Source organism: Sapajus apella, unplaced genomic scaffold, assembly GCF_009761245.1.
Source record: "Sapajus apella isolate SASKATOON/1434 unplaced genomic scaffold, GSC_monkey_1.0 scaffold7, whole genome shotgun sequence".
Lineage (NCBI taxonomy): Eukaryota > Metazoa > Chordata > Mammalia > Primates > Cebidae > Sapajus > Sapajus apella.
This window is the reverse complement of record NW_022436947.1, coordinates 38,896,677-38,920,706: the sequence shown is the minus strand read 5'-3', so window position 1 is coordinate 38,920,706 and position 24,030 is coordinate 38,896,677. Positions and strand designations below refer to the sequence as shown.

At 43.0% G+C, this 24,030-nt stretch overlaps 1 protein-coding gene across 16 annotated transcripts in view; it reads left to right on the top strand.

The window, feature by feature from the left end:
* The window catches only part of MAGI2 (membrane associated guanylate kinase, WW and PDZ domain containing 2), a 1,439,413-nt gene that overhangs the window by 1,387,843 nt on the left and 27,540 nt on the right, over positions 1 to 24,030 (top strand). For 11 of the 16 annotated variants that reach the window (XM_032275750.1, XM_032275745.1, XM_032275743.1 and 8 more), the window contains one exon: positions 5,051 to 5,139. The exons of 3 other annotated variants lie outside the window; for them this stretch is intronic. In XM_032275750.1, coding sequence (XP_032131641.1) covers positions 5,051 to 5,139 — 89 coding nt within the window. Of the gene's footprint in view, positions 1 to 5,028; positions 5,140 to 24,030 lie in introns of all 16 variants that reach the window. 2 more of the 16 variants (XM_032275757.1, XM_032275758.1) reach the window with 1 other exon arrangement.

The window sequence follows — 24,030 nt, the reverse complement described above, 5'->3', positions numbered from 1 at the left end:
CACCATGTTGACCAGGATGGTCTCGATCTCTTGACCTCGTGATCCACCCGCCTCGGCCTCCCAAAGTGCTGGGATTATAGGCGTGAGCCACCGCGCCCGGCCTGCCAGGGGATTTCTTAAAGAACACAACACTGAAATTCCTTTTCCCCAATGCTCAGCCAAAACCTCATTTGTTATTGCAAGTGATTTTAGGATGAGGATGAAATCACATTTTTTCCCATTGTTTTATTGCAAATCATGGACTATAATGGTATTCCTTCTTTGTTACACAATTTGCAACATGCATTTTTCTTTTTAAGGATATATTGTGCCCTGCCCACAACCTGCAAGTCTTAACTTGTTAGATATTTAAGACTCTGATAAAATATATTAGACTGGGCCAGATGCAGGGGCTCATGCTCATAATCCCAGCACTTTGGGAGGCCAAGTGGGTGCATCACCTGAGGTCAGGAGTTCAAGACCAGCCTGACCAACATAGTGAAACCCCATCTCTACTAAAAATATGAAAATCAGCCTGGTGTGGTGGTGCACGCCTGTAATCCCAGCTACTCAGGAGGCTGAGGCAGAAGAATCACTTGAACCCAGGAGGCAGTGATTGCAGAGAGCCAAGATGGCACCACTGCACTCCAATCTGGGCGACAGAGCGAGATTCTGTCTCAAAATATATATATTAGACCATATAGTGACCAAGAAATCTACCAAGAAGAATCCATTTAGCTCCTAAAGTCCAGCCTTGCTCAATTCCCAAACACTTAAGTTGTGGAGGAGATGAGTGAATAAAGAGGTATCTTTCCCAAACTCCATCAAGAAGAGCACCCATATACATCTTGGAAAACCTAAAGATTCCAGCTCCTCAAGTAACCCATCATGAAGAGTCATATTTCAGGATCTAATAGGAGCATTCCCTTCCTTGCCCCAACACAAAGCTGAGCTTTCCCACAAAAGGGCTGTTTTCCCTAAAAGTCCGGGAGAAAAGGCAACTTTCTTAGTGGAAACATTGCTGAATACTGTAAGAACATTGGAGCAGACCTGAAAGAAGTCACCAATTCCTGACGATGTTTCTTACACAATGGGAGATTATGGGGTGAGGAGTGGAGATTAAGGATCAAGGGACAAGATCAAATATGGAAACAGAAAATCCTAAGATGCAGAAGCGGAGAAAAAGTAACACTTCTTTAAGAGCAGTCAGAAGCCTCTCTCTCTCTCTCTCTCTCTCTCTCTCTCTCACACACACACACACACACACACACACACAGTCTTAGAGAAATGATTCAGCCTTTTAAATACACAGATGCCTGCATTCCCTGTCACTCTCCACATACCCTCTAGAGATTCTGACTGAGTCACTTCAGTCCAGGACTCTACATTTTTTCAATATTAATACCATTTCAGGGAATTCGGGGAATATCATGTCCTAGAGATTGCCAGATGTATCTGCTCTAGCTCTGTTGTAAAGGCAAGGCTCGCCGAAGTTTCTACTTCTTGTTGCCCTCTTTCTGTCCATGGCCTCCCACTATTTGAGTGTGCCCCATCCCTTCAACCTCTGCCCATCAAGTCTGAATTGCTCACCATTCTATGACTTGTCAGCCCTTGAAATTTAGAGAGAGAAAAGAAACTAGATTTTCCCTTTGTCCTCCCATTTCCCATATCATGCCTTTTGGACAATCTGAGCTTTGCTTCTGCTCTCCTCACTACGGAGAGTCTGGCCCTGTGGTTCACAACATGACAATGTTGATTCCAGAAAGGCCTTCGAACCTCTCAACTGGACCCATTACAAAGTTAGTGCTACATGCCAAACTACTGTTTTCTCCAGTCCAGTTTTCTCTTGTCTTGAAATAGAAACATTACAGAAAAGGTGTTGATCTTAAGGAGTTTAATAACAAAACCCAGCTGCTCAAAGTACAGTACAGTATCTTAAGACAAATAACATGGTAGGTCCAACCAACTCCCATAACCAGCAAGGGTTCAGCCTCCAAAGCATCATGTCAGCCAGGCCCGTGCCTCGTACCCTGTCCTGGTTTCCCCTAGTCAAATAACTCAAGCTTTCATTTTTTAACTATAGTACTCTAAACCCCTCATTTCTAGTGAAAGAAACAGTGAGTCCATAAGGCCAGCTTTTTTAAGACTTGATTTTTTAGAGCAGTTTTAGGTTCACAGCATATTTGAGAGAAAGGCACAGAGATTTCCCATCTACTCCCTGCCCCAATTCGTGTATAGCCACCCCCATGATCAGCACCCCCACCAGAGTGTGCCTTTGTTACAACTGAGGGACCTACACTGGCACACTGTTATCACTCAGAGTCCACAGTTGACCCGAGGGTTCAGTCTTAGTGTTGTACATCAGAAGTCCCCAACCCCTGGGCTGCAGATCGTGACTGGTCCATGGCCTGTTATAAGCCAGGCCACACAGCAGGAGGTGAGCAATGGGTGAGTGAGTGTTACTGCCTAAGCTCCACCTCCTATCAGATCGGTGGCAGCATTAGATTCTCATAGGAGTGCAAACCCTACTGTGAATGGCTCATGCAAGGGATCCAGGTTGCCTGCTCCTTGTAGAATCTAAGGCCTGATGATCTGAGGTGTAACAGTTTCATCCTGAAACCATCCTCTGACTCCCACCTGATCTGTGGAAAAATTGTCTTCCACGAAACCGGGCCCTGGTGCCCAAAATTTTGGAGACCACGGAGTCTCCATTCTACGGGTGTAGACAGATGTATAATGACATGTAGTATCATACAGAGTACTCTCACTGCCCTAAAAACCCTCTGTGCTCCACCTATTCATCCATTCCCTCCACACTCACCCCTGGCAACCAGCAACCATCTTATTATCTCTATATTTTTTAACTGTAAGTCCATATTTTTGTTATTCACAAACTGCCTACAACCTTGCTCAAAGTTAGGATTGCCCCCATGTCCTGTTCTGATAAGAACTCCCAATATTTAACTATAGACCTTCAGTCAGGATCAGAAATAAAATCATACAATGCCTTACTCCAGGCTTGAATGATATGCTCTAACTGCAACAAAATCTCTAAACTTAATAATCACACATTCATCAGTGTGCTGTTTGGATTCAAGATTTTTAAAAAAAGAACAATTGCACACTTAGCCCAGACTAAATAGCTTTTAACTATAAAGTGGCTCCAACATTTGCTTTCAAAATAACCAGCTTTTACAGTTCTGTAGCAAGGTCTCTGGTCTGTTCAGCATACTCTCTCCAGCAGTGACCCTGGCCTTATCGGGATCCTGGGTTTTAGGACTGGACACATACACTCATAATATATGTGTTAATATGCCTAGCACAGTATGCAACTCTGTTTCTCACATTTCACTTCAGTTTCTACTCCAGCCTTCACACCAATTTATTTCCACCGTGTTCTGGCCCTTTTGTTTGACCTTCTGGGCACAAGGTCTCCTAGCACGTGTATCTTCCAAGCCCAGTAAAGGCCATGTTTAAAACAAAATAAGAGCCTTCTCTGTGTGACACTGAAACAGCTTGATCATTTTCACACAAAATGACTTGCATCTTGGCAGGGCTAAGTGGTAAACTCAATTAATAAATCCTGAAATTTAATTTCTGCTTCTGACATTCATTGTTAAGAATGTGCTTTCTTACCACCCAGAGGTTCTACTTTCCAATCAACCTCAAGGTGTTAGGGCTTCCCCTGTGTTCTCCCTTTCCTCAAACACATGATGCTGAGAAAAACGTCCTCTGTGGCAAAACCCAAAATTGATGTGGAGTGCAATTCCATTCTGCACCTTGAAGCCATATGTACACAGCACCACGTGTGCAGCAAGGCAGGCATGTAGACGGGGAGAATCAGTGTTTACTGCAAACAGGAAATCAGACCTCAGAACATCCAAGCTGCATGGCATAAGTTCTGATCACATTAACCTCCAGTGAGCACATGCCCCTCATCCCACCCTGAGCAGAGCTGAGAGAACACAGACATTGTCGGGAGCAACTGTTGCCTCCTCGAGGGGCCTGTCTCTTGAAGATTATTAATCTAGATATTCCAGAATTTCTAGTACTCATTTTTGTATAGGCAGAAAACTGCAGTTCATGACATGAGCTAGATATAGACCAAGACCACCACAAAGAGGTTGGTTCCAAAGCACAGCTCACAGCAGGTGAGTACAGTGGAACAGAACAGGCAAGACACTGCTGCATTTTTTTTCAGCTTTATTTTCTCCCAGAAAGCAATTATATCCAGCAGGTCAACTATGATTTGATTTGATTTGATTGATTGACCGATTGATTCTGAGACAGAATCTCGCTCTGATGCCCAGGCTGGAGTGTTGTAGTACTACCTCGGCTTACTGCAATGTCTGCCTCCTGGGTTCAAGAGATTCTCTTGCCTCAGTCTCTTGAGTAGATGGGATTATAGGCATGCACCAACCTGCCCAGCTTTAAAATTTTTAGCAGAGACAGGTTTTCACCATGTTGGCCAGGCTAGTCTTGAACTCCTGACCTCACATGATCCACCCACCTTGGCCTCCCAAAGTGCTGGGATTATAGGTGTGAGCCACTGTGCCCAGCCATGAACTTTGAATTTAACAAGCAAAGTTTTAGTGGTAAGGGGAACTATATGAATTTATGAGATTATTAAAGAAAATATAAACATGGGAACACTATGTATTTTTATAATCCTTTTAAATTTTAGAAATGATTACTGTGACTGATTCTCAAATGACAGTTGATATCACTAAAACACATTATTATTAGAAAAGCCTGTAAGAATTTAGATATTACTGTTTCAAAGTTTATTAACATTTGTGCCTCCATTAAAGCACCTCAGGATGCCCTCAATATTTTGCGAAAAGTCTACTTTTGAAATACACATATAGCTCAGTCTTTCACTAATTTCACTTGCTGCATGCTTGATAGGGTTAGCTTTACTTAAAGTCTTTATTCTTACTGCCTAGATAATTTTTATTCAACTGCTCTAAACATACTAAGCAATCTTGATTCTAACAGTAATAATATATCTTTGTTACTGGTTCTGTTAATTCTAATGATTGGTCCTAGGCTGTTCCTCCCCTTCCTTTAGGAATGGTTCCTTCCAGTCTCTCCATGTGCATGAAAAGTGACAAGCATGGGTCCCCATATTTCTACTTATTGGGCCACCCTAAAGACACGGTTTGTAAAATCTGCATGAATATTATCTTTCTCTAATGAACCTTGGTTTTGCATATGTTTTTAACTGATGTATAATGCTTTCTCTTTCATAGTAGTTTGTCTAATCATTTCTAGAGTTCTGGAGTATATTTATAGCTGAGACCTTACAAGTGTTGAGGATAGGGTTTGCAGATTCATGAAAATTTGAGAGGCACCACATTCTAGCAGGTGCTAGCCTAGAATGACCCCAGCAGGAAGGAAAGAGGTAGAGAACAGCAGAGCAGTGCTGGCAGCGTTCCGCCACACACACTACAAAGCATCCTCCCTGGGATTCAGTGCAAATCACTAAGTTTGTTTCCTCTCAACCCAAGTATAGACAGCTGCAACCTAAGCTGTCCTTTCTGCATCCAACAGAAAGAGAGCCACAGTTGCCAGACCTTCTAGCCCTAGAAACTCCAAACTCCACCTGGCATCATGGGTATTTCCCAGCCTGCTTTGTGGCAGTTATCCAATCAGGACTAGATCCTGTCACCTTCCTTCCTCCATACTCAGTGATGCACCAAGTTTAAAGAAAAAAAAACTTTTTAAGGGCCCATTAGTGACCTTTTTTTAAAGTAGTCATAACTTTACATCAAGTTAATATGCACTACTGTTTCAAAAGGAATGTTCTCAAGTGTTGGCTATATTTTAACCTTGGTAAAAAATCTCAAGGAAAGAAAATGTAACCCATATTTTTTCAAAAAGCCAAATGTAGATGATCACCTTGCAGCTATGGAGCAACTTTTTACCCCTCAAATACATCCCTAGAGCAGCCCACACTTCACTGTCACATTCTACAGTGGCATGTGGCTACTGCCACAATTTAATTGGACTGGGATTTTATATGTCACTTTGGCTTTATAGCAGAAACTGTACTCATGCTCAGTCTCCATAGTTAGCCATAGAAGTATAAATCAAACTGACACACTTCTCAATTCTGGTTCAATTCTGTCCCATTCACACTGTCATAGACATGGCTAAGCATCTCTCCACCAAAATATTTTAAACTAGCTCTCTGAATTTTTTCTGAAATATATTTTCCAATTGTTAATGTCCCTGCTGATTACCATCCAGCACTGGCTAGAATTTAACATGAAAGACAAAATTATTCATTAAATTATTTAATTGGCTTACTACTGAACTTTTCATAAAGTTTTATGCTGACATAAATACACACACACACACACACACACACACACACACACAAAACCATCACAGTCATTCCTTGAAGCTATCTACAAAAACAAGTTTTAAATGTATAATTTCTCCAAAGTGTGTCTCTCAAAATGTAACTTACTGATCAGGGGAAAACTAAGTACCTGAGTTAGGGCATAAAGGAGAAAGTTGCCATGTGCAAGAAAGGGGATAAAGCCATGGAGTAATTATTGGGGAAATCTAGTCCAATGATGATAGGTTAAGGAAGGATAGATTTCCATTTCTGATAAAAGAAAGGTCTATGCTTGCCATATAATTTACTTTAACTAGTCTGTAGTCTATGGGGATGAGACGGCCTGAGTCCTTTACTTTAAAAAAGGGAGAGAGGGCTCTTTGTGGTTTCAGTTCAGTTCCAATAAGCATCTATCAAGTACCACCTGTGACCCCAGCATGTTGCTCATTGCTAGGGCAATAAGGATTAATAAGAAAGGCTCTGCCATGTGCATTCATAAGCTAGTAGGGAAGACAGGGAGACAATAACATAATGGGGCAAGATAAACAGTATTAGCAAAGGGTGATCAGAACCCAAAGGGGCAGTAAGCTAAATCTGCTCAGCAGATTTGTAGAAAATCCTAACCAAGTGGTAAAAATTTTAGCTGGGCATTGCTTTCACCAGAGTGTGGGAAAAGATAAGGCTGTTTGTTTCCAAGCAGAGGAAATAGTTCAAGCAAAGTCAGAGAGATGTGTTCAGAACAGCTATTACATAGGCTAAATGGGAAAGGGGGGTGGCCAAAATGAAAGAGGAGTCCTTTAAAAAATAGCCTTTAGGCTGGGCTATTTTTTCTGTAATCCCAACATTTTGGGAGGCCAAGGCAGGAGAATTGTTTGAGGCTAAGAGATTGAGACCAGCCTGGGCAACATAGCAAGACCCTACCTGTACCAAAAAGAATTTTAAATTAACCAGGTGTGTGGGCACACGCCTGTAGTCCCAGCTACTTGGGAAACAGGGACAAGAGGATTTCTTGAGCTCAGGAGTTTGAGGCTGCAATGAGCTATGATTATGCCACCGTACTCCAAGCTGGGTGACAGAGTAAGACCCCATCTCTAAAGAAAAGAAAGGAAATTGCCTTCTATCCCAAGAAAAGGAATCTGAGGTTTATATAATCAGATGTCACCAAAAGAGATTCTATAATGGGCGGGTAAAAACATCTTTATTTGGAAATATACCTCAGCAGTATTTAAGATGGGCTTTATAGAAAAATGCAGGCAATTAAAATGTTATTGCAGAAGTTGGGGCAATTGATGTGAGGGCCAGAATGACAAAAGTGTGGTGGAAATAGCACACTGGGATTGGATATTGGGGATACTTCAGTCATTTCATTGATGAAAATAAAGAAGGCTAGTGAATAATGAATGTGAAGGACAGGATCAGTCAGGGGAAAAGAGGACTGTGGCCTGGGGCTGGGCAGAAGATGATGCCGGTAAGCTAACAGGAAACACGGGTGAAGTGGCAGCTTAAGCAGAAGAATGATGAGGTTGGTTTGGGACTTGTTGAGTTTCAGAGGCCTGAGAGTCACTTAAGTGAGGAAGCCCAGAAATAGGGCACTTGGATGAGGCACTCAGGAGCTGGAGCTGCAGCATTTGAGGATTCCTGGAGAGGAAATGGAATCTTAAGTGGGGCTGAGCTCTCCCAGAGAGCACCCACTGTGGACAGAGAGAAGAGCATCAGGTGACACAGCCCCATTGGACTGGGAAGTAAGAGAAGTTGGTGAAGAAAATCAGGAGACGGCAATCTGAGAGGCAGGAAGAGAACCGGAAGAGAAAAGCAATTTGGAAGCTAGAGGGGGTGGTGCTTCAAAAAGAATGACCCATTTTCTAGATGAAAAAGTGGTTGTATCACCCAGAGATAGGCTGGGAAGCAAGTTAGAAAAGGAGGGAGGGTGGAGAGGATGGGCACGGTGCCAGGCACACAGCACGCAAGAATGATGGCTTTGTGTGGATTCGTCCTACTCCCTGGATCTCTCTGTAGGCCTTCCCCACATGCCTCCCACATTCTGAGCCACTCTGGGAGCCCACCCAGTGTGGACACCCACCCGGAATTACTAGAGCTCCTACTTAGCTCCAGCCATGGGGGCCCAGGCCCTGGTGTTTCTGGTTTGTTTTATCAGAGGGCAGAGGAGGTCAGAGTGCAGAGGTGAGAAAGACACCGCCTCTATGCCAAAGTAACTCTCCATAGGGGGAATGCTTAAGGAACATGGGGTACTTGTAGTTTATCAAGAAAAGAAAAAAATATATACTCTTATTGAAATCATTTATTGGGTTCTTTTCCCAACTTGACGTATAAGGTATTCTGGAAACAGGCATGCCCTCTCTCCAATTTTTCTTTTCCTGTGACATACTGCATTTTGAAATCTGAATTTTATCAAGACTCCAGTGACAAAGTCCCCTCAAAGATCACCAGTTTCACTATGGTAATGAAATCTAATGACAGATTCAACCCTTCAGCCCCTTGAGACTCCCTGAAACAGCTAACACTGTTGGTCAGTGTATTTGCTGGATTTTCTCTTACCTGTTCGATTGCTCCTCTGGGGTCTTCAGATCTCTTTCCACCCATAACAGCCCTCCCACTCTCTCCTTCAGAATCTCTCCTGCTGTCATGGTTCCACCTGTCCCCACTGTGCAGAGGACTCTTGTGTCTGTTTGCCACCCCGCCTTCATTCCACAGCTTCATCCCAAGACTTCAAACTGCCTGCTAGACAATTCTACCCAGATATCCTGCATTTATGCATTCCAAATTGTATTCATGACCTTCCCTCCCAAAATATTCCTCCTCTTGAATTACCTATTAGTTAACTGTCCGGCTCAAAACCACCATGGCTGGCTTCCCCACTCTCTATGTGGGGGAAGGGGGGGTATATACACCAGTCCCCAGGTGTGAGCATACTTCTTTCATTTCCCACATCAGCCCTCTCCTCCATTCCCATTGTCATTCTGTCCCAGTTCAGGCTCACTCCCCCGGATTAGACAGCCTTTACCAACAGGATACCCTGCTGCTATGCTGCTATGGTATATCTTCCCTGCTCATTGATGAAAAACAAACAAACAAAAAACCCTTTTTTTGAGACAGTCTTGCTCTGTCACCCAGGCTGGAGTGCAGTACCACAGTCTCAGCTCAGGGGAATCTCCGCCTTCTGGGTTCAAGCAATTCTCACCCCAGCCCACCAAGTTGCTGGAATTACACTCGTATGCCACCGCCCCTGGTTAATTTTTGTATTTTTTAATAGAGATGGGGTTTTACCATGTTGGCCAGGCTGGCCTCAAACTCCTGGCCTCAAGTCATCTGCCTGCCTTGGCCCCCCATACTGCTAGGATTACAGATGTGAGCCACTGCGCCCACCCAAAAACCCTTTAATGCATCCCCAAGCTGTCCATGATTTGGCCCTATCCTGCTATTCACTCTGATCTCTTATCTCCCCTAATACCCGGTTACATAGGTATGTTCCAGCTACACGGGACCTCTTGTCATTGCCCTGCATCCCCACCTTCAGGGTGGGGCGCATGCTGTTCTCTTGGCTTAGAAAACCCTTTCCCCAAGTCTCGTCCCTTTTCAAGACCCAGGTCCAAAGCCTGCCTCCTCCATGAATCCTTTCCCAAGTCTGGCAATCAGAAGGGATCTCTCAGTCCTCTGAAGTCTCCTAGCCCTCATGCCTCTCTCCTTTTCTCTGTCACTCTCTGCTTTGCACCATAGTTATCAGTATGCATATACTTCCTCTCCTCTGTGGTATTCAAACTCCTTGAAGCCAGGAACCTAGGTTCTTAGTATAGTGCATAGCAGATTAAGGACAACGAGAAAAGACTGAATAAGTAAATCAATGGATGAATAACCATACTGAAGTATCACGAGGTCATCATTCTGAGAGCAAGGTCTTTGTTTAGATGGTTGTAGAAGCCACAGGATTGATGGCCCAAATTTCCACCAACACTCTCAACCTAATCCAAAAGTGGTTTTTTTTCCTTTTGTTTTGTTTTTAAAATAAATTCCTGCCTATCCACTTATTCTTATGTAATGTATCTTTGGGGTTGAGAGTTGAGTGGAGGAAACTGGCTAATTGAATGTTCCAGGTAGTTGCTTCTGGTTCATCTAAGTTTTATTGTTACTACAAAGTGTTTTTCCTCAAATTGTAGTTATGACCTATGTTGGCAGCACAATTGTAGTTTCATATGCCAGAGTTGCTGCTGGAATGCAGAAATGTCACATCTAGCACAGTCTCCTGGAGACATAAGGTAACCAGGACCTGTGGAAAGAGAGCTAATGTTAGGTCTGTCTGAATGGGATTCTGTGCCTGCCTTTCTGCTGCGGAAAAGGGGCCACCACAAAAATTCTCTAAGCCCCCTTCTAGTCTCCTGGGTCTATACCAAGTTTAACCAAATTTGCCTCTTATATGTCAGCCATTGTTGGATGCTGTGGGGAGTCCAGAAAAAAAAAACATGTGCCATTGTCCCTCCCTCAAGGAGCTCTCCATCTTACTAAAGAGCTGAAAATACTTACTTAGAATAAGAGTACAAACTAGAATAAGGGAGTTTGAGGCAAGTGGCAGAAATAATGCCCAGGAGGAAGGTAGTCTTGAGATACCCTTGAGGAGCCAGTGGGTTTTGGATGGGCTGAGAGAAGAGCAAAGGGCTCTACAACTTAAAATGAACGCAGGATATTGTCAGAGATGACTTTGAAGCTAACCCGCAAATGATATGTCTAGAGCTTAGGGTTCCTATCAAAAGGCAAAGTCACGAGAGCTTTGAATGCTTGGAAGAAGCAGATATCTAGAAACTAATGGCAATGAGAAGGCACAGAATGTTCTCGAGCATCATACTGACACTGCCAAAGAAGTGCTTTATGGGTGGTGGCAAACATTTCTGGAAAGGGTTTTTAATCCTGGGTACCCATTAGAATCACCTGTGGAATTTGTATTTGAAAAATGTCCACAGAGCCTCCTCCCCAGACCAATTCGACCAGAATGGGGTGGGAAAGACTTGCAGGCAGAGGTGGGCTTCTGCTGTGAACATGCCCCAGGTCCTTAGGATGAGCAGCCAGAGCTCAGAACCAGTGGGCCAGAGGTAGATGAGATAAGCTACTAAGATAACCAAGGAGATGCAGGGATGGAATAATGAGGTACTGAAAACAGAAGTAAGATGCAGATGAGTTGGCAATACCAAGAACCTTGAAAGAAGAATCAATGAAACCTGCTGAATGATGGTATAAAGGGACTAAGAATTAAGGACTCAAAAAACATCCCCACGTTAAAAACTAAGTATCTGAGAAAATGGCAGAGCCATCATCAGGAAAAAAGAAACAGGAAAATTCTAAAGTGATGCTATTAACTCGGTGTGACTTTTCAAGAATAACTTAATTTCTCTCGACCTCTGTCTATTCATCCATAAAATAGGGTTCAGTTATATGATGACTTAGCTCCTTTTTAATGCTAACATGGAGAGCACTATGTATGAACTAATCTAAGGGTATAAAAAAACATGTGGCCAGGCGCTGTGGCTGACGCCTGTATTCCCAGCACTTTGGGAGGCCAAGGCAGGTGGGCCATTTGGGGTCAGGAGTTCAAAATCAGTCTGGCCAACATGGTGAAATTCCACCTCTATTAAAAATTAGCTGGGCGTGGTGGCGCACACCTGTAATCTCAGCTACTCAGGAGGCTGATGCAGGAGAATCAGTTGAGCCACTGGTGGGGTGGAGGTTGCAGTGAGCCAAGATGATCATGCCACTGCACTCCAGGCTGGGTAACACAGCAAGACTCCATCTTAAGAAAAAAAAAGTAGAATTTTAAGATGTATCTGGACATTCAAATAGTGATTCACAACAAGTAACTGCATCATAGTTGTGGCTTCAGCAGTTGAAACTAAAAGAGCAGATGGAGTCACCAGGGAAGAGCATGGAGGGGAGGGAGGCTGGCAAAGGAGAACAAGAACACGGACATTCCCTCATTGCCTGCTCCAGGCTCTGTGTCGCCTTCCGACACATGAGCAGTGACACAGGGGCCCCTTTCCCTCATAATCCCCACTTAAATGTATAGACACAATCATTGTACTATGACCACTTGGAGCCGCTTTCATACATGGGTTTTTCTGATGAAAGATCGTCTGATGTTGGCATAGTAGCTTCAAAAAGAGGACTGGGGCCTTTTTGCAATTCCTTATGAAATTCACTACCACAAAAAAGCAAGTAGCAGGAATACTTAATGTCTCTTTTTATATTCAAGATGTTTTTCGTACACACACATATATATATGTATGTATGTAGGTATGTATAATGCCAGAGGGGAGAAAAATTCTCTCTTCCAAGTGAAATACATCTGTTCAGTTGGCCTTTTCCATTATAACCACCAATAGCTTATTACCCCTGGGCATACAACAGTCATTATCTTTAGCTCGTTTTCAAAGTAAAATATCAGGCGATGCCCAGGCAAAAAAAAAAAAATCTCACTGCTTACTCAGCATGTAAATGAAATGCTGCTTGCCTTTCAGTGGTCAAATGCAGTGAAACCATGTCCCAGTCTTTCTACATCTAAAGCCCCAAGGCATGTAAAAGCTCCGGCTAGAAACCCCAAATTGTGATATGGTTGTGAAAGACATACACAAATGGCCAAGAAGCACAAGAAAAGATGTTCAGTATTACCAATTATCAGGGAAATGCAATCAAAATCACAATGAGATATCACCTCACACCAGTGGACAGCAACTATTTAAACACACACACACACACACACACACACACACACACACACACACACACACTTGCCTGTAATCCCAGCACTTTGGGAGGCCGAGGCAGGTGGATCACCTGAGGTCAGGAGTTCAAGACCAGCCTGGCCAACATGCTGAAACCCCATCTCTGCTAAAAATACAAAAAAATTAGCCAGGCATGATGGAGGGCACATGTAATCCCAGCTACTCGGGAGGCAGAGGTTGTGGTGAGCCAAGATCACACTATTGCACTCCAGCCGTCAACAGAGCGAAACTCCATTTCAAAAATAAAAATAAAAATACGTAGAAAATAACAAGCGTTGGCAAGGCTATGAAGAAATTGAGACTCTTGTGTACTGTTTGTAGGATTGTAAGTGTGGCCATTATGGAAGTTCTTCAAAAAATTAAATATGTAATTGCCATGTAATCTAACAATCCCACCTTTGGAGATTATGTGTGTATATACACACACACATAAAAATATATGTATGCAGATAAAATAGATATATATCACATCCAAAAGAATTAAAAACAGGATTTCAAGAAGATATTTGCACATTCATGTTCTTTGCACATTATTCACAATATTTACAATAACCAAGAGGTGGAGCAGCCTCAATGTCCATCAGCACATGAATGGATAAAGCAAATGTGGGTGGGATGTGTGTGTGTCAGTGTGTGTGTACACTATATACAATGGAATTTTTTCTTCAACTTTTAAGTTCAGAGTACATGTGGAGGATGTGCAGGTTTGTTACCTAGGTAAACATGTGCCATGGTGGTTTGCTGCATAGATCATCCTATCGCCTAGGTATTAAGCCCAGGATCCCTTAGCTGTTCTTCCTGATGTTCTCCCTCCCACAACCTGCAACAGGCCCCAGTGTGTGTTGTTCCCGCCACCATTTGTCCATGTGTTCTCATCATTCAGCCCCCACTTATAAGTGAAAACGTGGTGTTTGGTTTTCTGTTCCTGTGTTCGTTTGCTGAGGATAATGGCTTCCAGCTCCAGCCATGTTTCTGCAAAGGACAAGATCTTGTTCCTTTTTATGGCTGCATAGTATTCCATGGTGTATATGTACCAAATTTTCCTTATCTAGTCTATCATTGTAAATAGTGCTGTAATGAACATATGTATCCATGTATCTTTATAATAGAATGATTTATATTTCTTTGGGTATATACCCAGTAATAGGATTGCTGGGTCAAATGGTATTGCAATGGAATATTATTTAGCCTTTAAAAAGAAGGAAATTCTGTCATCTGCTACAACAAGTATGAACCTTGAGGACATTATGTGAAGGGAAATATGCCAGTCACAAAAAGATAAATCCTGCATGATTCCACTTATATGAGGTATCTAAAGTAGTCAGACCTTAGAAAAGGAAAATAGAACATGGTTGTCAGAGGCTGGGGAGAGGGGAAACGGTGATTTCAATGGATACAGAGTTTCAGTTTTAGGGATCTGTTTCAAATAACACTACTGTACTCCACACTTACAAATGGTTAAGATGCTAAGTTTTAAATTTTTTACTGCAGTAACAAAAAAAAAGACACTGCCACACAGGAGACCCAGCAGCCCTAAGCCTTCAGCAGAGGTTAGTGCACAGAGGATTGCCCCACTTCCTGAGCTTCATTTGATACATTATTCAGCCTTCAGGGCAATTAGATAAGAGGTGTAGAGTTCTTAAAGGAGCAATCAGTAGGAGCCAGGCAGCTTATTATCACAAGGTTGGCATTATCATCAGTTCACTCTCTAGTTACCAGGTTTTTGTTCAGCTTCTGTTTTTGCTGCTGTTGTTTTGGGTCTTACCCTGATTGATTTTAGGAGGAGGACTCCACCAGGGGCAGTAAGGAAGTAGAACTGCATGTGTAGAAAAGGAGTTTCCAAGGTCTGGGAGGTGTCAGTGGTTCATTTATATTTCTTTGTACCCCACCTCTTTTCACAATGACTTCCTATAGACAGTAGCCCAGGTTCAGTGGGGAAGAGGAATATCAATTGTCTTGACAGCCACTCTAGGTAGAAGCTTGCAAAATAGACAAATGCTAATAGAATGCAATCCTGATTCTATCTCAGAAGCACACCCACCGACAAGGGAAAAATGTTTCCATTCATCTTCATTGGAAGCCGCAAGTGGCAGGCTGAGGCACCCCCTATGGAGATGGTGAATGTAAATGTAAACATTGCCGGGTTATTTAGTACTGCAAAATATGACACGAAGACCATGGCTTTCTTTTTGCCTTCCTGTGACCTTGTCCCTTAGGAAATTTTTACTAGGTTATTATCTTATCTTTTTTATAGTTCCAAAGCCACTAGATCTATTATTAGCAAGCATGATTGTACCCAGAGCCCCATGCTTAACACTGAATGGTGCCTTGCACTACATTGTGTGAATGAATGAATGAATGAATGAATGAATGAATGAATGAAAAGAAACAGAGGTAAGGCCAAGCATGGTGGCTTACACCTGTAACCCCAGCACTTTGAGAGGCTAAGGTAGGAAGATCGCTTGAGCCCAGGAGTTCGAGACCATCCTGGTCAACATAGTGGGACCCTGTCTCTACAAAAAATACAAAGATTAACCAGGCTTTGTGGTGCATGCCTGTAGTCCCAGCTTCTCAGGAGGTTGACCATTGTTTGAGCCCAGGAGGTCGAGGCTGCAGTGAGCCAAGAATACACCATTGTAGTCCAGTCTAGATGACAGAGAGTAAGACCCTGTCTCAAAATAAAATAAAAAAATTAAGTAAAATAGTAGGCTCAGGTCCTTCCCTCCAGAAGGTTATGGTCTTTTAGGAAAAAGAAAAAAGAAAAGCATTCCTATGAATGAAAGGGCTTAAATAATTCAGATAAAAGAACATAATAAATACACACACCCATGTGAAGGGGAATGCCCACAGAGTGAGATGGGGGTTTTTTTAAAACAGAATTCCTACCTCTCCAGTCTTCAGCATCCCGGAATAAAAATGATATCCCTTTAGGCCGGGCGCGGTGGCTCACGCCTATAATCCCAGCACTTTGGGAGGCCGAGGAGGGCAGATCACGAGGTCAGGAGTTCGAGACCAGACTGACCAACATGGTGAAACCCATCTCTACTAAAAACACAAAAATTAGCTGGGTGTGGTGGTGGGCACCTGTAATCCCAGCTACTCAGGAGGCTGAGGCAGGAGAATCAGTTGAACCTGGAGGCAGAGTTTGCTGCAGTGAGCCAAGATCACATCACTGCACTACAGCCTGGGTGACAGAGCAAGACTCCGTCTCAGAAAAAATAAAATATGTGTATTGCTGTGTAAAGTGAGTGCATTCTGAGAAAGAACTACCATATCTAACTCATAGGCCTGGTTTCCTCTGCTTATGAAGAGAAGGTACAAAATAAACCCAGTCCATAAAAGAAAATGGTATTAGATCCAGCAGATTCTGGGGTAGATGTCAGAGGAGTACAAGTGTGCTTGAAGAATCAAAAGGCTGGAACTAAGCCTTTAATACCTCACAACAAGCTGGAGGTTCAGTTTGGACTGCTGAACAGAATGCAACAAAATCCAGTCAATTATTTTCACCTCCATAGCCCAGCAAAGAGTAAACAATTTTTCAGCTGAAATTTTTCCTCACTTTTGCATTTTTGTCATCCTTCTCTACTTGATCATTCCTTAATCCACCCACCCCAATAAATGGGCACTTCCACTTTGCAACAGCCACACACATCTGCTCCTGCCAGAGACCTCAGAAGAGAAAACAAAGGAAAGGTGTTTATATTTTCCTGAATTTCTGGTTAGTAAATGACTCCAGAGAAAAGCATTTAGAAGCCTCACTTTTGAACCTTCGAATATATGCATATTCCCATGGCAGAAGCATAGCCAGTCTGTCCTCATGGGTCCTCACCCACTTGGGGCCAATCTGACAAGGGGAGGGGAAGGAGGGACAGAGAAGGGTCCCTCCCACTGAATTCCCAGCACCCTCAGACAGAGGAGAATGTAATCGTGGGACAGCTTCCATATTAACGGCCTCCTCACTCACCCGTCTGACAAAGCTCTTTGAAAGGCTGATATTCTGAAACTCTTAGGACAGACATTTAAAAGGGTGTCTTTTAAATCTAAATTTTGACAATGTTCCTATTGTCATGCTGCAGCAGCATTAGCTCTCAAATGATGTCCTAATGGGCTCTCATTTTTAGGTAACTTTTCTGATTTTAACAAAATACATCTTAATTATAGAATACCTCAAAAACAGAAATAATCCAAAAGAGGGAAAAGAATTCTCTTTTTAAAAATCTAACCATTTTATTATGAAACCTGCTTTTTTTATTTGACAATATTTTGACTACTTTTCCATAATATAAATATCCTTCTATACCTTGTTTTTAATAGCTCCTCAGCGTTTAGTTCTATACATTTTTCATTCAACCCGCCTCCTATTGGGATGATTTTTTTTTTTTTTTTGAGACGGAGTCTCACCCTGTCAACCAGGGTGGAGTGCAGTGGCATGATCTCAGCTCACTGCAACCTCCACCTCCCGGATTCAAGTGATTCTCTGCCTCAGCCTCCTGAGTAGCTGGGACTACAGGCACCTGCCATCACAACCAGTTAATTTTTGTATTTTTAGTAGAGATGGGGTTTCACCATGGTGGTCAGGCTGGTCTAGAACTCTTGGCCTTGTGATCCACCCACCTCAGCCTCCCAAAGTGCTGGGATTACAGGTGTGAGCCACTGCACCTGTTGGGATGCTTTTTCTTTAATTTTAATTTTCTAATTTTTCCACTATTAAAAAAAATCCTTGAAGCTATATCTTCCCTTATATATCCTTGATTATTTCCTCAGAGTAACTTTGAAGAACAAAACCAGTGAGTCAGAGTATCTGCATTCTCACAGGGGTCATATTCTGGTTGTCGTATATAACCAGCTTTGAGAGCCACTCGGGTGATAAAGTAAATTATTAAAGTCTTTTTTCCCCAGTAGCGAAGCATTTATGAGCTCTGGCAGGGGCCGTGTGATGTAATGAAAAGTCCACATTGCTAAGAATAAGCACTGGCCCAGGATGCCCCGCTGCCCTTTTGTGTTAGTCTGTTTTGTTGCTATAAAAGAAATACTGGGGCTGGGTCATTTATAAAGCAGAGCGGTTTCTTTGGCTCATGGTTTGGTAGGCTGTGGAGCATTGCACCAGCATCTGCCTCTGGTGAGGGCTTCAGTCGGCTTTCACTCCTAGCCTAAGGTGGAAGGAAACCGTGTGCAGCAGTCACGTGGCAAGAGAGGAAGCAAGAAAGAGGAGGAATGCCAGGCTCTTTCCAACAACTCGCTCCCCAGGGAACCAAGAAGAACTCAGTCCCATCAGGACAGCAGCAAGCCATTCAGAGAGAGCCACTCCAATGACCCAAACACCTCCCAGGCCCCACCGTCAACATTGGGGATCAAAGTTCAGCATGAGGTTTGGAGGGTCAAAAATCTAAACTACCTGCCGGGCACAGTGGCTTACACCTGTAATCCCAACACTTGGGAGGCCAAGGAGAATGGATTGCTTGCACTCAAGAGCTTAAGGCCAGTCTGGGCAGCATGACAAAATCCCAACTCCACAAAACACACAAAAATTAGTTAAGTGTGGTGGTATGTGCCCATAGTCTCAGCTACTTGGGAGGCTGAAACAAGAGGATTGCTTGAACCCAGGCAGTGAGCTGTGATGGTGCCACTGCCCTCCAACCTGGATAACAGAGCAAGATCCTGTCTCCAAAAAAAAAGGCTGCGTGGTGGCTCACGCCTGTAATCCCAGCACAATGGGAGGTCAAGGCACGTGGATCACTTGAGGCCAGGGGTTCAAGATCAGCCTAGTTAATCTCTACTAAAAATACAAAAATTAGCCAGTCATGATGGTACATGCCTGTAGTCCCAGCTACTTGGGAGACTGAGGCGCATGAGAATCACTTGAACCCAGGAGACAGAATTTGCAGTGAGCCAAAATTGCACCACTGTACTCCAGCCTGGGTGACAGAGTGAGACATTGTCTCAAATAGAAATCTCCAAACTATAGAAGCCCCACACCCAGCAAAGCCCTGACCTCATGGAAATGACTATGCAATGGCTGCAGTGCAAATTCTCAAACCTCCCCTCAAGTTCTAACACAAGAAGACTCCCTTCAAAATTGGAAAAGAGTGAGGACCAGCAATTGTCTAATATTTCTGTATATGTACTGTTGGTTTTATTTTTATTGCTCCTTCCATTTTCCTCAGTTTGTTTTTAAACAGCAGTAACAATATTTCTCAGAAATGGAGGGCTGTGTACAACCTCATAACACACTTCCTTGACAGTTTAAAAAAAAAGATGCGGCCCTCTCCAGCACCTCAGAGCTCGCCTGCATCTGTGTACTGTATTTCTTTCAGGAAGAGCAATTAGTCCAGAGAAGGCCCAAGCCCATGACATCTCTGACATGACTATGGCTTTCTTCTGAAATGTGATGGGCCATAAGAGCTTTTCAGACTTTTCTCTGAGAATAAATGTCGGGCAGGCTTCATTTGCCAGTGACAGAACTGACCTATGGCACGCTAAACAGTGACTAATCCGCAGAATCAAAACAGGTCAATGCTCCAGGTGGGGACTGGCCTTCGCCAGGAGAACACTAGCTTCTGGCTTCAGAGGTATCACTGGGCAAGGTAGAGTTGTGTGGCCTGTTCCTATTAACTTAAATGTGAACGTGCTTCAACGGGGGGTTGCTGCTGAGTTAGTGATAGTAGAGGGAACCAGTAGAGCCCATGTTAGTTATCACTCTTCCTGGTAAGGATGCTTTAGCCTGCAAATATGTGCTGTCTCATTAAGAACGTCCTCACAAAATGATGTTTTCAGGCAGAATGAGAGCTAGAGCAGACAGGCTCCTGAGAATCCCTAAAGTCACATAAAGATAGATCAGGCCTAAGGGAGAATGATCACAACCTTGTAGCTCAGAAATCTAAGACACAAAAGGCATTCTGACCACCATAGCCTGCAAACCTGAGCAAGAAACAAATATTTCAATTCCCCTGCTTTCTCTCTAATCATACAATAATACTCTTAGCTCAACAGCAGTAGCCTTTGCTAAATCCTCTTGTGTCATCTAGTTGCTGTTCAAAGCAGATGTCCCCGGCATGTTCAGAAAGAGTGTCTTGTGTGACCACCTTGACTGAGAATATTTATTCCTATTCAGTGTTCACTTTAAATAGCCATCTTCTCTCATTTTTTGTAATCTTGACTTAATTTGAAGAGCCTATGGTGTGGAAAAAGAGACTAACTAAATATATCACAATTCTAGTCAATAACATTGGCCTAAAACCATCAGGCAATTTAAATATGAGATCCCTAAGGTTTAGACAGGTTTACAGCTAAGGGCAAAAACTATTCAAGGACAAAACGGAGTATGAAAATGTGTTACATAAACACAGATGTAACACTTAATACATATGTAATAGCTAGCAAAACAAGTTGAGGAAACTTTTAGATGAGCAAAATAGAAAATCTGGACAATCTTCTACCAGGTGAATTTTCTCTATTGTGCACGATTTATTGACCTTTTACATAAATATCATACTGCTCTCATTATCAGTCCCAATGTATAAAATGGTATTTGAAAAGAGAAACAGTGGCATATTTCATAGGCCAAAGGACCATAAGATGTTCAAGTGAGCATTTCATTGCCACAAGTACAAATGTGTGGAAAATTACAGATATCAGTTCTATAGTACATCCGTGTTCAGTGAGACCCTGAAAACCTGGCATTCTCATTTGCCCCTTCTGAACTAAAAGACAGCCCTGTAATGTTTTAAAAGAATCATTGCATCAATGGTTTTGCTCTGCCAGGTATACTGTTACCGGGTGTCGTCTGACACAGTCTCACAAACTGTATCCTTGGAACTGATGGGTTTTGTTTATCAAGTTCACATAGATCCCACCACCCACATACACAACAAGGAGTGGAGAAAAGGTGTTAAAAGCTGTTAGGGGCTCTACCGCGAGCCCCTAAAAAAAATCAGGACTGCAATTGTGTCTGCCACCATTTTTTATGGGCAAGAGCAGACTGTAGGAGTAAGAACAGAGCCCTCAGTCATGAGTTGTGGTGGAAGAAGGGCCGAGAGAGGAATTAAGCCAAGCAGGAATGGCTGAGCAGCGTAGCAGACATCAGCCGAGGTATGAGCACTAAGTGAAATGTCTAGAAGGAAGAAACTGCAACCCTGGGCCTTAGCCCTAACTGCTCTGAGCCAAAGATGAATTTAAGTTCCTCTTGTTCCTCATTTTCACACTTGTTTTTAGCTTGCAGTGACTATTTCCAGGGAGAAGCACTTTACTGATGAGACTGGTAATGTGGTGGAAATTATGAGACGCCATCTCATCTTTTATTTCACAACATCTCTTTCTCATCACATCCTGTCCTTTAAACAAAGGCAGCACGTCTTGAGTCTGAGGGTATAAGGAATGAATAAATTTAAAAAAAAAAAATATATATATATATATATATATATATATTTTTTTTTTTTTGAGATGCAGTGTCACTCTGTTGCCAGGCTGGAGTACAGTGGCACAATCTCGGCCCCCTTCAACCTCCGCCTCCTGGATTCAAGTGATTCTCCTGCCTCAGCCTCCTGAGTCGCTGGGATTACAGGCTCATGCCACCACACCTGGCTAATTTGTGTGCGTGTGTTTTAGTACAGACAAGGTTTCATCATGTTGGCCAGGATGGTCTTGAACCCCCAATCTCATGATCCACCTGCCCCAGCCTCCCAAAGTGCTAGGATTACAGGCGTGAGCCACCACACCGGGCCTGAAGTTATTTTTTTTTTAATTATCCAACTTTCCTTATATTCATTGGAAATTCCCCCAGAATGTCTTAAAACCAGAATTTGATGGGACTACTTATGTTTCAGGCTTATCCTTAAGTGGAGGACCTGGGACAAACCATTTCCCCAACCCAAAAACAGTATGAAGTGAAAGTCCAGTTTATACAAAATATGAGACTGAAGGGGAGAAATATTATAAGAAGAAAAAACTGGAGGAAAATTTAAATTAATAGAGTTCTTTTGGGGGATAGTGATAAATGCCACCCAGATCACACGTTTTGATGTATTATCCAAATTGCCTCTAACTGATATTTTAGTAATGGGGGGGAATGTTTTTAATGAATATGAGGAACGAAGAGAAAGAAAGTGAGAGAGTGATGCCAACTGACACATCTCATTGTGACAATCATGTGCAGAGATACACATATGTGAAAATACAGATTATATTCACAGGACCTGACTACTAGAGGAGTTCACTGTGTTCTCCACTCAGGCATTCCTCCTAAGACACTATCCCTTCAAGCATAAAAAGCAAAGCAATAACCCCAATTTAACATAGGCTGCATACAGAAGACATGCCAGTGAGGACATCATCAGATCCATTTGCTTGCCATTTAATTTCAGAGTCTCCATTCCAAAACGTCACCTAGGTAAGGCTTTCTCTGAAATTGATTCATTCCTCAAATCAGAAAAGTTTTTGATACAAGGCATTTACCTTGGCACGGTGAGGAACAGAAAGATTAATAAGCCACAGCTGTTATCTGATAGGCAAAGCCAAGACAATCCTATCAGCAAGTAAACCTCAGCCAACACATGCTCAGAAGAGGGAAAGGTGTATTTTCTCCGTGAGCCTATCAAGGAGGACCACAAGAATATGGCAGCATCTGAGCTGAGCAGGGTTTTAGGAGGCAGAGAGGCAGTGGGGCAATCCAGTCATAGGCAGAATCAATGTAAGCAAGGGCTTGGGGCCAAGGCACCGAAAGGAGTGTGACTGGAATATAAGGTGTCTTCCAGAGAGACCGTGGGAGGCAGACCAGGCCCACAGTGCAGGCCCAGGCCATGCATAAAGGCAAGACAGAGGGGGCGGTCAGAGCAGTGGGGCAGGTAACAAAGGAGTGCCTGGATGGGGGGGGCCTCAGTGACAATATTGCCATGGCAGTGCTGCAGGGGAGCAGAGACACGGGCCTCCACCAGGGTGGGAGTGGAAAGACAGGCAGAGACACAGGACCTGCAGTTATCCCATTAAGGGAAAACAGAGGGGGACAAACACTGGGGCTTGGCTCCTGAGTGACTGCTGGCAGAGGAGAGACATGGGGGCGGAAGAAGACAGCAGGCATAGGGCAAAGGACAAGGTCATCAAAGAAGGCTCAGCGGCCTTCTAAAAGGCAACAGGCTACCATGCAGAATCTAGGCTGGCACAGTGACAGGCCCACCAGGAGATGATCCTGTTCATTTTCTCCTCCCCAGATGGTTCCATGCCAGACTTCCCCAGACAGCTGAGCTAGATATACATCTAGGATAGAAGATTTCACTGACACATGCTCCCCGTTTTAATTGCCTTCAAGGGAGAATTTGATTGTGGCTCATCTATATCGTCTTGCCCCAATCTCTGTTTCTTTCCTAACAAGATGATGCACAGAGAGCACAGAACCACCATCGTCATCCTGTGGTTCTCTAAGAAATGCCCACTCTATCTAGTCAATATCAAAACTTGTACATCCTGTTGATGTGGGTTTGGACTCTGTATTCTATAGAGATCAATAAGCAGTCACCTAGTTATTTAGCTAGTGATACAAAATGTCCAAAAGCTACTTTACATTGCCAATTAATATATTTAATACTTAATGTTATAAACCAACATGTAATATATGACTTTTAAATTATTCAGTCCATATATGTTTTCATTAGGGAAGAACATTTTATTCGCATATTTATGATACCACCTAGAGACTTAATATGGCCTAATTCTATTAATAAAAACTAAAAGCCGTTATCTTTTTTAATTACAGCTTTTGATTTAGCTCTTTCCTGCTCCGCAAATAAGGGTATCTGGAGCCATCTTTCAATTGGTCCATAACTAACTCTGGGTTTTTTTTAGAGCTATCCTGAGTTGCTTGGTAGAAGAAGCAGATTAAAAGGAATGTCCTCATAGGTCACACATGCAGCCCCATGACTTGGCCATATCTCA